Source organism: Aegilops tauschii, chromosome 1 (genome assembly GCF_002575655.3).
Source record: "Aegilops tauschii subsp. strangulata cultivar AL8/78 chromosome 1, Aet v6.0, whole genome shotgun sequence".
In the NCBI taxonomy this organism is placed as follows: Eukaryota; Viridiplantae; Streptophyta; class Magnoliopsida; order Poales; family Poaceae; genus Aegilops; species Aegilops tauschii.
Window position 1 is genome coordinate 410,897,857 of NC_053035.3, and position 13,887 is coordinate 410,911,743.

The 13,887-nt window shown below is 49.5% G+C and overlaps 1 protein-coding gene across 1 annotated transcript; it reads right to left on the bottom strand.

Moving 5' to 3' along the window:
- Nucleotides 1-9,122: 9,122 nt before the first annotated feature.
- On the bottom strand, nucleotides 9,123-11,194 carry LOC109779997 (expansin-A4). Its single transcript, XM_020338595.4, has 3 exons — nucleotides 10,627-11,194; nucleotides 10,199-10,511; nucleotides 9,123-9,867 (listed from the first exon to the last, which is right to left on the bottom strand). The coding sequence occupies exons 1-3, from the start codon at nucleotides 10,760-10,762 to the stop codon at nucleotides 9,564-9,566; spliced, it is 753 nt and encodes a 250-aa protein (XP_020194184.1). The 5' UTR covers nucleotides 10,763-11,194; the 3' UTR covers nucleotides 9,123-9,563.
- Nucleotides 11,195-13,887: the final 2,693 nt, after the last annotated feature.

Sequence of the window (13,887 nt, forward strand, 5' to 3'; positions counted from 1 at the left end):
TGACTGCGGCGGGTTATAAATGATCATGTATGAGCCGTGTCAGCAACTCGGCCAATGGTTCCTTCCAACTGGATGTTTTGAAGTTAAACAAACTGTAGTGGCGGCGACTTGTGGGCATGCCCATTGAGCCATCCAGTGCAGACGGCGGCTGATAATACATGATAATTTTGCCTCCAATTTGTTGGAAGAAAACCGGGCTACCCAAGCAGTGACTTGCTCATACTAAATAAACAGCTCATCCAGACAGGTGCGGCCCGGTGTGTTGATGTAGACCAGGCCGCGAGAGATGGACGGAAAAGACGACCGCAACATCAGAAGCGGCTCAGGCAGATGAATCGGCCGCGGTGTTGTAAGCCGGTGCGGACGGGCGAGTCGATCGCGGGCGCGGTAAACTGCGCGGACGGGCGAGGCAATCGCGGGCGTGGTAAGCCGCGCGGACGGGCGAGTCAACCACGTCGTGTTGATGTAGTGAACAATTGTCCTGCATCAAAAACATCGCAGGCCAGAGTAATTGTGCTTTGACAAAAAGCAATATATGCTAATAAAATAAACTTAAACGAATAGATATCACCTGATTATTCGAATGACGGATGATCCGTTCAACGTAATAGAGGCGGCTCAGGCAGACCGACGACTCAATATAGCCCGGGCGGCTCAACATGGCAGAGGTGGCTCAACGCGGCCCCGGCAGCTCAACACAGCAGCGAAACGGAGGCGTCCCCATGGCGGCGGCTCAGAAACTGCAGCGGCAGCATGTTTGACACGGCGGAGGCGGCAACTTGAATAGCTTGAAACGGACGCGAGTCGACCCGAGGGCAGGCAGCGGCTCATCGTGTGATGGTTTAACCCGGAGAGGCTCTCCGGTGGCAGAGGTAGCTTTACGATGGCAACGGTCTGCTACTTGATTTGCAGCTTTTAGCTTGACTTGAATTTGAACTGGCTCGCAGGTGGCTCGAAACGGCGGAGACGGCTCCCAGCAGGCGAGGCGGCTCACGGCAGGGCCCAATCCGGGTGGCTCGGGGCGAAAGTGGTCAGCCGATGGTGACCCTGCTTGCGGCCGGGGCGGAAAGTGGCGGCTCTAGGCCAGCCCGATGGAGATCAGTCAACTAAACCGGCTCGATGTCAACTGACCCAAAAAACAGCCGCCACACAGATGGTGTTGTGCCTGATTTACTTTGATGGTAAAATAATAGTGGAAGTGGAGACGGAGTTTCACGGGTGATGCTCCACGTGAAGCCACACAAATTTGACCTTGCCTTTTGAACTTGTGCTCAGGTCTGACCGGATTAGTTAGCAATAGTAATTGATGTACTAGATTTAGTACGTACTTCTTGATTCCCAAACGAAATTAATTTTCCATCAATCCTCGGGAGCCCCGCCATGCAGTAATTGTTTCTTTATTCCTTGGATCTCTGCGGCCGGTTTAAACATCAATCAGCTCTAACCTTTGTCTGTACTAGTGCAAGTAGCACTTCGTCTTTGGATTTAACTAGTCTCCACCACAGGAAAAAATAGCAGCGGCACCGATTCCCTCGGGGCTTGAAGCTGCAGGTGGACAGGGAGGCGTGGCCAAGCTTCTGGTAGTGGCGTACGGTGGCTGGTTCGGATAGACGACCGCGGAGAAAAAACACGAGAACACCTGTCGGTCTTGGCTAAAAAAGGCTGCAGCCTGGGCGATTTGTATGCGTAAGTATAGCAGATCAACTCCTTGTCAGTCTTGGGTAGCGACGTCTTTGATAAATCACCTGTGCGGCAGACCTCGTCTCGGACTCGGCGAAAACGCACGGACACGGCGACGTACACAACGGCAACCCTAATCTTTCACCTCAAATCTTGTATCTATCAGCTCCAAAATTAACCGTAATTCTGATAAACTTGCCGGCTATGCTTATGGTTGTCCGGCCGCTCATGCGATCGTTCTGTGCCGGCTTTTTCTCATCCGATCAATCGCGAGTTTCTCGATCCCTGAAGAGATCCCTCCAACAACTCATCACCACCGTGCGCGGGCCCCACGGTGGGCGCCAACTGTCGTGGAATTGTCACGGCAGATGTCCTTAGTGTCAGGACTTAGTCGCAAGGCCAACGCATCTATGTGGTAGCTTGAGAGGGGTTGGGTGGAATCGAGAGACGCAACACAAGACAAGGATTTAGACAGCTTCAGGCCCCGGGAAACATCATCCGGTAATAGCCCTACATGTTGTTTGTGGCTAGGTCTCATTATGCTCATGAGAGAGTCGCCGGTAAGCCGGCTCTTTGTGTCTAGCCCTAGAGATTGTTTCTTGTTCCTTCTTTGGGGTGCCCTGCCCCTCCTTATATAAGTTAGAGGGGCGGGTTACATGTGGAGTCCTATTAGGATTAGGACTAGTCTATTACAAGTGGAATCCTAGTCTGCTCCCTTAAGGGAAAACTCCTTATGCCTTTCCTCGTAAACCGGCCCACCATAACATGAGCCGGCCTTCTGGGCCTTGGGCCTAGTCTTCTATATGACCCGCCGTTAGGGCCATCCGTGAGTCGCCACCATGGCGGGTTACCAATGAAAACGCCAAGCCCGGCCGGGTCATACTTCCGGCCGGGTCATACCGCGGGGTATATCCCCGACACACACGGTTGATGTATTTTAATTAAGTCAAGTGTCAAGTTCTTTACAATCAGACATTAACAAATTCCCATCTGCCTCATAACCGCGGGCACGGCTTTCAAAAGATAATACCCTACAGGGGTGTCCCAACTTAGCCCATTATAAGCTCTCACGGTCAACGAAGGATAAACCTTCTCCCGGAAAGACCCGATCAGTCTCGGAATCCCGGTTTACAAGACATTTCGACAATGGTAAAACAAGACCAGCAAAGCCGCCCAATGTGCCGACAAATCCCGATAGGAGCTGCACATATCTCGTTCTCAGGGCAACACCGGATGAGACTAGCTACGAGTAAAACCAGCCCTCAAGTTTCCCCAAGGTGGCCTCGCAGGCAGCTCGGTTCGGACCAACACTCGAAGGAGCACTGGCCCGGGGGGGTCTAAAATAAAGATGACCCTCGGGCTCGCGAAAACCCAAGGGAAAAGGCTTAGGTGGCAAATAGTAAAACCAAGGTTGGGCCTTGCTGGAGGAGTTTTATTCAAGGCGAACTGTCAAGGGGGTCCCATAAATCACCCAACCGCGTAAGGAACGCAAACTCAAGGAACATAATACCGGTATGACGGAAACTAGGGCGGCAAGAGTGGAACAAAACACCAGGCATAAGGCCGAGCCTTCCACCCTTTACCAAATATATAGATGCATTAATTAAATAAGAGATATTGTGATATTCCAAAATATCCATGTTCCAACATGGAACCAACTTCAACTTCACCTACAACTAGAAACACTATAAGAAGGGCTGAGCAAAAGCGGTAACTTAGCCAAACAACGGTTTGCTAGGAAAGGATGGTTAGAGGCTTGACATGGCAATATGGGAGGCATGATATAGCAAGTGGTAGGTAGCGCAGCATGGCAATAGAACGAACAACTAGCAAAGCAAAGATAGAAGTGATTTCGAGGGTATGGTCATCTTGTCTGCAAGGTTCTCAAAGTTGTCGAAAGCTTGATCCTCGTAAGTGTACTCAACAGGTTCCTCGTTCACGAACTCGTCTCCCGGCTCTACCCACAGCAAGAACACAAGCAATGGAACCACAATCAATCACGGGAAATGCACAAACAACATGATGCAATACATGCATGATATGCGATGCGTATGCGTGCTCCGGAAGAAAAAGGATGAACAAGGCAGTAAATTGGCAAACCAAGTATGCCACTGGAAAGATGAGATGATTTCGGTCGAAATCGATATAAAGATCACCGGAAACGGATGCACAGTTTGCAAATGGCGAGCAAAACAAGAATGACACGAATCTGCGATTTACAGCATGATAGCACTTAGAATACAACAAGTAACTATGCTACAGCACCCCAACATAGCAAAAAAACATATGGAAGTAATCTACAGGAGATGCTTGACAAAAGATGAACACTGAGCTACGGCTAGATCACAACATAACAGGTTCAAACAAGCATGGGAAAAATGCAAAAGATATCAGGTTCATAGACAGTGGAATTACTGGACATGGCTGAAACAGCATCAGGTAGCAATGTTCAGAGCAAGAAAAACACAAGCTACAGGAACTTAACATAGCAAAGCAAGGCATGGCATGAATCTACTAAAAGCATAGAACAAAAGTCTCTTACTGGCCATGAGCCAAAAAGGATCAGAAGATATGATGGCACCCATGTAAACATAGCAAGTTTCGTTAAGAGGTTTCAGACTTAGCAGAAAACAGAACATGACATTCACAACATTATGAAGGCATATTGGTGAGCTTGACTCACTCATCACAAATATGATGGCACCCATGTAAACCTAGCAAGTTTCGTTAACAGGTTACAGACTTAGCAAAAAACAGACGGGGAAAATGCTCGGATGCATGAGACGAACACGTATGCAAATGAGATGCACATGATGACATGATATGAGATGCATGACATGAACAAAATGGAAAACGAGAGACAAAACCCAACCACGGGGGGAATATCATAACACATAGCCTAGCCAAAAATGGCAAGAGTTGGAGTTACAAATATGGAAAGTTACATCTGGGGCGTTACAGCGAACTTGTTCCTTGCATCCGCCATCCTAAAAGAGTGGAAGAAAGGAGAGGAGTCAGAAATGAGAAGAGAGTAGTGATCTAGGGCTTTAGCTTAGTGGTTGTGTCCTACAGTCAGCGTGTGCTCTGATACCATCTTCGTAGCGACCAGACCTCAAACAGTCTAGTCTCTGTGCATCATTGTCCTCCCAGGAACGGTAATGCTGACACGCACAGTACTTGAAGGATTTATAACGGAGTAGCAATCACACACTTATTACATCGAATAGTCTCAAGAGAGAACTTATTACAATAAATATGGCTTAAGGCCATCTAAATATGATAACAGCGGAAGGCTTGGAAGATAAAGTGAGTCCATCAACTCCAACGGCATCACTGAGTATAAGACCACGACCTAAGGCTCCTTACTCGTCGTCTGAAAAGTCTGCAACATGATACGTTGCAGCCCGAAAACGGGTCAGCACATGGAATATGCTGGCAATGTAACACATAGAGAGTAATGAACAGAATAATGCTATCACTACATGCATATTTGGCTGGTGGAAAGCTCTATGGTTACAGTTTTGCGAAAAGCCAATTTTTCCCTACTGCAAAGGAATATATTTTATTTAACTACAAAGTTGGTTGAAAAATATTGAGAAGGTAAACCCCCTCTCAATCCCAATTAACAGTAATCATTAACAACCCAACAAAATTAGTTAGGTATAAGATGATGAGATTCACATGATAATCCAAGAACTAGATACTCAAGATGACCATAACCGGGGACACGGCTAACCATGATTAGATTGTACACTCTGCAGAGGTTTGTGCACTTTTCCCCACAAGACTCGATCACCTCCGTTGGATTTCTCGCACTACATGGTGTTTGAGAAACGGATGACCGAGACACAGTCTTTCAGAAGCGTTAGCACCTTACGATGGGTAGACAGTTACACCTACTTTCCCCTACATCTGCTAGTCTACCACTGTAAGAGTTCACACGACTTAATCAACTATGCTAGAGCCCATAATAGCATGTGGCTGCACACAGAAGTTTCTAGCATGAATAATCTCATGATCCCTTTGAGCCTGGGTGGCGGTCCATAAAAAAACAGGCAATCACTGGAATACCCAGGTGCCTCAATCCACCCAGATGTGTGTTTAAGTTGCCACCTTAAGTAAACCATTAATTAACAATCTCACATCTGTTATGGATACACTCATCCAATCCACGTCTACTAGCATAGCATAGCAATAAGCAAACGTAGAAGTAACTCCCAAAGGTTGATAATAAAACAGGTAATAGGTACTACCTCATCTACTTCCCGATACCCACAATTTAATTAGATCCTAATCATGCAATTGTTTGAGGATTGATCTAATGCAATAAAACTGGATATGAGAAGAGGTATGATCAAAGTGTTACTTGCCTTGCTGATGATCCGTGAAACCTAGAGATTCGAAGTAGCATGCTGCGCACTTCGGGTCCTCTATCGCAAACAAACAAGCATACAATAAGCACTCATCTAATGCATAGGTAAAACTCAAATAAAAGATCTAATCAGAAAGTTCAACTTAAGAACTCTGGTTTGCAAAAAGAATCAAATCAAACGAAGCAACGAAAGTCAAACGGCGAAAGAAACAATCTTCGTTTACTAATCTGGACCTAAGTCAAATTTTACAGTAGCAAAAACTTGTTTGAGTTGGTTAAACGGAAAGAGGGTTTCGAGACGAAACTCTAGGCGCTTGAATCGCCTGATTCCGATAAACGAGCGAAAAGTTATACTAGAACGAAAAACAGATCGGAAATCACGATCAGAAATAATCGCTGAAAATCCGAGAAAAAGAAAACGAACGAACAGGCTAACGAACGAACGTTCGCTGTCTACGGGAAAAAACAAAAACCGTTCGTTAAAACAAACGAACGAACGAGTGTTCGCTAAATAAACTAAACCCAAAAAACAGATCTAGGTTTTTTTTTAAAACCGAACGAAAAACCGGACGGAAAACCGAACGGTTCTCTCGAGGAAAACCGCCGGCGGCGGGGCGGTGGTCAACCTCGGCGGGGCGACGGGCGGCTCCGGTGGGGCGGCGGGGTCGGCGGCGGCGGCGGATCGGGCTAGGGTTAGGGTTTTCGGCGGCGGGGGCGACTTGGGCTAACGGGACCTCGGGGGGCGCGCCTTATAAAGGCCTGGCCGGGCGGAGTCCTGGCCGAATACGGCCCAAGGTCGGTTCGCGTTTTTTTTAATAATTTCGCACAAAAAAAGAAATAAAAGAAATACTAAACAGACTCTAAAAATCCCGAAATAAATTTTCCCCGACTTCTAAAATCAAGCCGAACAAGAGGAACATTTATTTGGGGCCTAAATGCAATTTTGAAAAACGCGTCTTTTTCTTAATTCAAATAATAATCAAATAAAATCAAATATTTGTTTTTAATATTTTTCCTCCAATATTTCATTATTTGTGGAGAAGTCATTTTATCCCCTCTCATATATTTTGATATGAAATATTTTTGGAGAGAAAAATAATTAAAACAAATGATCCTATTTTCAAAATTTGAGAAAACCCAAAATATGAAAATAACGAAATCCCCAACTCTCTCCGTGGGTCCTCGAGTTGCGTAGAATTTCTAGGACCGCAAAACAAAATGCAATAAAATATGTTATGCTTGATGATCTAATGTATAACATTCCAAATTAAAAATTTGGGATGTTACAGGGGGTCCACGAGGCGGCCACGAGGTAGGGGGCGCACCCAGGGGGGTAGGGCGTGCCCCCTACCCTCGTGGTGGCCTCGGGACTCTTCTGGTCCATCTCCGGTACTCCGTGGGCTTCTTCTGGTCCAAAAACAATCTCCGTGAAATTTCAGGTCAATTGGACTCCGTTTGGTATTCCTTTTTTGTGATACTCAAAAACAAGAAAAAAAACAGAAACTGGCACTGGGCTCTAGGTTAATAGGTTTGTCCCAAAAATCATATAAAATAGCATATAAATGCATATAAAACATCTTAGATGGATAATATAATAGCATGGAACAATAAAAAATTATAGATACGTTGGAGACGTATCACTTCTCAATGGTTGACACGAACATGCGCACCTTCTCCTTGCAGCCATGACAGCGGATCAACGGCAGGGCCAACGCCCGGCGACGGACAACTGAGGAGGACGAGCTGGCGGCAGACATGACCACCACAGCTTGCGGCCGACAGCAGAGGAGGACGAGTTGCCGATGTGGCCGATTCGATGGCTGCGACGGTGGCGGCGGCGCAGAGCAAGTGAGGGAGGAGGGGGCGAGGGGGTTAGGGATTTCAGAGGGCCGAGGCGGGTTAGGGATTTGATGATTGGGGATTTTTTTTTTACTAAAAACACCTCCATGTGACATTGGCCAAACCAGAGAGCAGAACATGGCGGTCAACAGATGGTCAAACTAGCCATGTACGCACCGCATACGCGCTGCAGTGATCGTATTTTCACGTCCCATCATATTCAGTGACCGTAACGAGCGTATCTCAAAGTTGAGTGACCGTATCGTGCTCTCGAGACAATTACAGTGACCGCGGGTTTATTTATCTCTTATCAATATCCACAAATTCAAAGTTTTTCCTCTTGCTTGCATGTTTCCCAGTTTTGTACATCCTTGCTCAAACACTGATTCAACTGCAAATTCAATGTCATAGAGACATATATCTTTTGTGGTAATTTAAGTTCTCACAAGAATCTTATGTAAATCCCTTATCCCCAACGTGAATCTGATTTCTTCTTTCTCAGCTATCCTTTCAACATCAACCTCCAAAGTTGCTGTCAAAACAACGAAACCGACAACACGGCCTTGGCGACAAAAACCCTCAACCGTTACTATCATATCAGAGGTAGAGAAAGATGCCCACAATTCTACGGTCGAGCACTATGGTTGTCCAGAGAAGGAATGACGAGTAGTTACGAGTACCACATCAATGATCCTAAATGGTGGAAACAATAGTCACGTGTACGTGATAACCTGATACGATGGGACGCTCTCGTCCTCGGCCGATCACGTTGGCCGCTAGCTCCCGCTAGCGCACCATCTTCAGGACGAGCGCGCCAGCCCTGGAAGATGCGGTTTGCCCGCCCAATTGCGGACTGCGAAATCACACCCTAGACGACACCAGGGCTCTAGGAGCGCATCTCGAAAGCACCCACGGCACCATTTCAGAAGGAGAGCCGATCCTACGACAAACTTGAGCGCGTGGAGGCGTTCACGCAACCATCGACGATGGATAATCAGACCCATTGCAGAAACCTATCATCTACACGAAACGGCACACGGCAACCGACGCTGCTGCTCGGGGCTCCTCTCCGGAAAAGGCACGACATGGACGCCCCACAAGGCGTCCCCCGCCCATGTGACCATCAACAAGATACTACAGCCCAGCAAACAGCCAAAGTCCGTCCACAGTCCTTCTATGGAAGCTATGGGTGGCCGGCTAGCTAGCTAGAACATGGATCGATCCATAAATATGGCCTTGCAAATCTTCAATTTCATCGCAAGGGCCACCACCCCGTAGTACAAATTAGTACTGGTACAAGCCACCAAAGGTACTGCTACTGATCATAACTAGTGCAATTATTAACTTCTTTTCTTCTTCTTCTTCTTCTTCTTCTTCTTCTTCTTCTTCAAGGAGAGGAGTGCCACGCTACTACGTCCGTACGGTACTTGATGGATGGTTGTTCGAGTCTTCAATAATCTGAGACTTCGATGAGAGAAGGAAAACGTCTAAGCGGGTGCTAATTAGCAGCCTCAGCGTAGCCCGGAGCCTCCTCCTTCACTATAACGAAGAGGCCGGCCTTTCTTCCTCCTCCTGCACGCACGCACGCGAATGCAAAATAATTTCTTGAATAGAATACGCTCCGTCCGTCTCTTCCCTCCAATGCTTATGCCTGTGGGGAAGAAGAGGAGGACTAGAACTGGGCGCCCTCGAAGGTCTGGCCGAAGTGCCAGCCGGCGGGCGCGGCGGCGTTGCTGGTGACGGTGCGGCCGTCGCTGGAGGTGACCCGGAAGGAGAGGCACTGGCCGTCCAGGAAGGTGTTGCTCTGCCAGTTCATGCCCCAGTTGCGGGACATGGCCTGCCAGCCAGTGCGCGTGCCCTTGATGGACACGGACCGCGCGTCGCCGGCGCCGGCCACGTTGGTCACCAGCACCAGGTTGAAGTAGGAGTGGCCGTTGATGGTGAACCGGATGCCCCCCTTCTTCACGCACGGCACCCTGCTCGATCAATCATCATCATGCGACGCGTCAGCGCGAATGCAGGATTAGTAGTACGTGACACGGTGACAGTGAAATCGCGACATTAAAAGGCGCAGCACATGCGATGTACTGTAGACAGTAGCCTGCCTATCGGCGTACACCGTATCAAATCTGCAGCAGTGTGGCCCGCCTACACTTATGGGCCGAACCAACCGCGGTCCTCGCGTATCTTCAAGCTGGCCGACGCCCGGTCAATTAACCCATCGGTTCGGTCGGTCGGTCGAGCCAGGACCGCGTGGTTACACTGTAACTTTTTTTAATTTTTGACAGAAGAAAACTTTGTGCTCACCTTCTGTAGGAGACGGGCACGATGCCGGCGCGGTACTGCGCGATGTGGAGGAAGGCCGGCTCGGCCATGTCGAAGTGGGGGCGGGGCGGGTTGCACCAGCCGCCGTCGTCGCTGGGGAGGCCGTAGTTGGGCGGGCAGAAGTTGGTGGCCGTCACCAGGATGGACCCGGGGCGGCACGAGCTGCCGGCGTTGTCGCAGCGCAGCTCGTAGCACGTCCCGCACGCCGCGCCGTCGTTGAACAGCGCCGTGCTCAGCGCCGCCGTGTTCGTGCCGTACCCGGTGCTGTACAGGTTGCCGTACCCGCATGCCCCGCCTGCAAAACGCAACAAACAGCCAGCGCGCGTGAGTGTCTGTGTGACAGGCGTTCAAGTAGCGATGATGAGTTATACTACACATTGCATTCGCCAGCCGCAGCGCCGGGGACTTACCCATGGTGCCGGAAGCGTCGCCGCCGCCGTAGAAGGTGGCATGGGCGCTCTGCCACCCGCCGTACCCGCCGGCCGCGGCCTGCCGGGCGAGGAGGCAGAAGGAGAAGAGGAAGAAGAGAGCACCGGCGCCCGCCATTGCTGGGAGAGAGAGAGCTTCCTTGTATCACCAAGCTAGCTTAGCTTTCGAGGTGATATGGTGACTAAGGCTAGCTAGGCTCGAAATGGCTGGTTGGCAGTGAGGAGCTACCTCCTCCCAGCCGGGGTATTTATAGCCAAAGTAAAGCGCAGTGCCGGTGGAGGTTGGATTGCAAGCTCGATCAGGGCCGTGCAGGTTAATAGCACTTCTTTTTTTCCTGAAGATTTGGTGAGAAAGAGAGAGAAGAAAATGAGAGATTGAAGGCCGGCTGTGACGTGCGGGGTGACCACGGCCACGGGGGCGCGCGGCAGTTAATACATACAAATCAGGCGCACATGCGAGTGTCCTCGGCTGGCATCGGGCGCGCGCGCGCGTACGTAACGGGCACCAACCGCTTGCCCGGCCGAGCGCGTGTGTGGTGGACTGGTGGTGCGACGAGTCGCCGTGGGGTCCTACTCTCCACATGGCTCTCGCCGGCCGCTTAGCTGAGCCAGGACCATGCAGGACTCGGCCATGGGCAGGATGCAGAGCATGCATGCAGAGCGTGCCTTAACTCCGTGGAACTCATGGGCGGCAAGGTGAGCGAGCAGAGCAGATGTGTCCACCATGCATGTGTAGCCGTGTGAGCCAGGGCCGGACCGCCGGAGGGAGCTAGGGAGGGGGAATCCGGTCATGTTCTTGTTCAGTAAATAGGCAATTTCTCGATTAAATTAATCCACGAGTAAATCACTAGCATGGCATTGACACATATGATCGCATACTGATATTCAGTCAAAGTAGCACATACTACGCTAATTGCAGAAAGATCTACGTATAACGCTAGCATGGCTAAAACAGAAAACAGTAGGAGCGGGATAAACGAGTTATACCCTCCAGTAGGCCATGCAGAGGCCGCGGCTTTGGTGGCAGCAGCGGCGTCCTCGGCGGCCTTCTTGTCAGCTTCAGCTTTCTCGGCGGCGGCACGTTCGGCGTCGGTGGACATGGTGATGATGAAGGCGACGCGGACGTAGAGGAAGTAGACGATCGGAAGTGAGCAGTCGCGTAATCGCTGCCCAAAAACCTATTCGCCCCTCACCCCGTACAGGAACCAGAAGGGCGTGGTTTCGGAGACCTGCTCTCCCGTCGACCGTGTACGCGGCGGACGGGATGGAGTCACCGGCGGCGGCAGCAGCAAGGGAACGACGGTGGACGTGCGCGTGGAGCAGATGTGATCTGTTCGTGACGGCTAGGGTTAGGAGACACCGCACACTTACAGGCGCAGCCGCGTGGAGAGACGTGGGCTCGACCCACGTCCGAGTCCGTGACAGCCCACGATCCGACGTCTCAAATCGTGGCCCAGCTGTCAGAAAACTCTCCGTTAGTGACTGGCAAAAATAAGCGCGTAGGTGTAAGCTCGGCTCGGCTCAATCCCGCAACCCGCGGCGCGTCGTGGCGAGGCGGGCGGCGGAGGAGGAGTGCGCGAGGGCCTCTTCTCTTCTCAAGCTCCAATAGCATGTAGAAGAGAAACCCTTATAAGGAGGTCCAACTCCTCTTCCACTTCCGGGGTGGGACTAAACTTCCCACTACACCTAGTGCCATATAACCCACATGGGCCCTTAGAGATTTTTCAGAAATTGCTACATGGGCCTAGAGCCCATCTCAAATTTCAGCAATCCCCCACCAGATCTCGAGGGCCCATTGTGTCCTCTGTTCCAATTACTGTTTCGATATACCAGTGTTTCAGTGAAGACCTGTTAAGGTTGAGCTTCACCTAGAGCAAGTAGCTACACTCCTTCACAACTGAACAATGGACTATGCCTTGAATTGTCAGTTTGGCGTAAAGAAGTTTCACCACATGTCTCACTAGTACTGGGCTGCCGAAGGCTGACCCCTCGGGTGGAGCATATAAGTCACACTCCTGGCCTATTCATGAGCTTACTAGAGATCACCCCAATCTCATAGACTGTGACCAGCAGTCGGACTCATATAGGTGTGTTCCTCCAAAGATCACTCTGTAGGATAGCATCTTGCTTATATAAGCTTCGGAACACATTAAGACAGTAGTCATCCTACCATACAGTATCGAGAGTATTGCATCTCCAACGGAGTGGGTTAGTATATTTACTCTCCTCAGTTCACCACTGGCTTGTTTTCCCAGGTCCTAATTCACGGGATCTCCGATCACATAGGTTGGGTTACTACCATGGCAACTCATGTGGGTCTCATACCCATCTCCCTCGATGCATTATCTATCACAACACGTGATAGCCCTTTCGTAAAGGGATCTGCCAGATTCTTAGCCGTATGGACATAGTCCAACGCTATCACTCCGGAGTTTCTTAATTTTCTGACAGCTTTTAATCTCATTCTTATGTGTTTGGTGGACTTCATGTTGTCCTTTGAACTCTTCACCTTGGTGATGACAGTCTGATTGTCACAGTTCATAAGGATAGCCGGAACCGGTTTATCAACCAATGGCAAGTCCATCAAAAGATCTCGAAGCCATCTCACTTCGACACCAGATGTGTCTAATGCCGTTAATTCTGCTTCCATTGTCGATCTCGTTAAGATCGTTTGCTTGCAAGACTTCCAGGAAACAGCGCCACCTCCAAGAGTAAACATATACCCAGTTGTGGCCTTCATCTCATCAGCATCAGAGATCCAATTTGCATCACTATACCCTTCAAGTACCGACGGGTCTCCGGTATAGTGAAGTCCATAGTTCATAGTACCTTTCAGATAGCGCATGACTCGTTCAACAGCATGCCAATGTACATCACCCGGTTTGGAAACAAACCGGCTCAGTTTGCTCACAGCAAACGCGATGTCGGGCCTCGTTGCGCTCGCTAGGTACATCAGTGAACCAATGATTTGAGAGTATCTCAACTGATCTATAGCCGTGCCTTTGGACTTCCGAATCAACACGCTAGGATCATATGGTGTTTGAGATGGTGTGCAATCCGAATATCCAAAACGACTCAACACCTTCTCAACATAGTGGGATTGCAGAAGTGTAATCCCACCCTCATTATCTCTCAGTAGCTTGATGTTCAAGATAACATCAGCCACACCAAGGTCTTTCATCTCAAAGTTCTGAGACAAAAACGACTTGACCTCCTCAATGACTTTGAGGTTGGTTCCGAATA

Bases quoted from the DNA above. Each gene is read 5' to 3' on its own strand.
- LOC109779997 (XM_020338595.4), bottom strand. From the start codon at position 10,762: ATGGCGGGCGCCGGTGCTCTCTTCTTCCTCTTCTCCTTCTGCCTCCTC. The intron at 10,512-10,626 runs GTAAGTCCCCGG...TGCGTTTTGCAG, and splicing joins CGACGCTTCCGGCACCATGG to GCGGGGCATGCGGGTACGGC. The intron at 9,868-10,198 runs GTGAGCACAAAG...TTGATCGAGCAG, and splicing joins GTGCCCGTCTCCTACAGAAG to GGTGCCGTGCGTGAAGAAGG.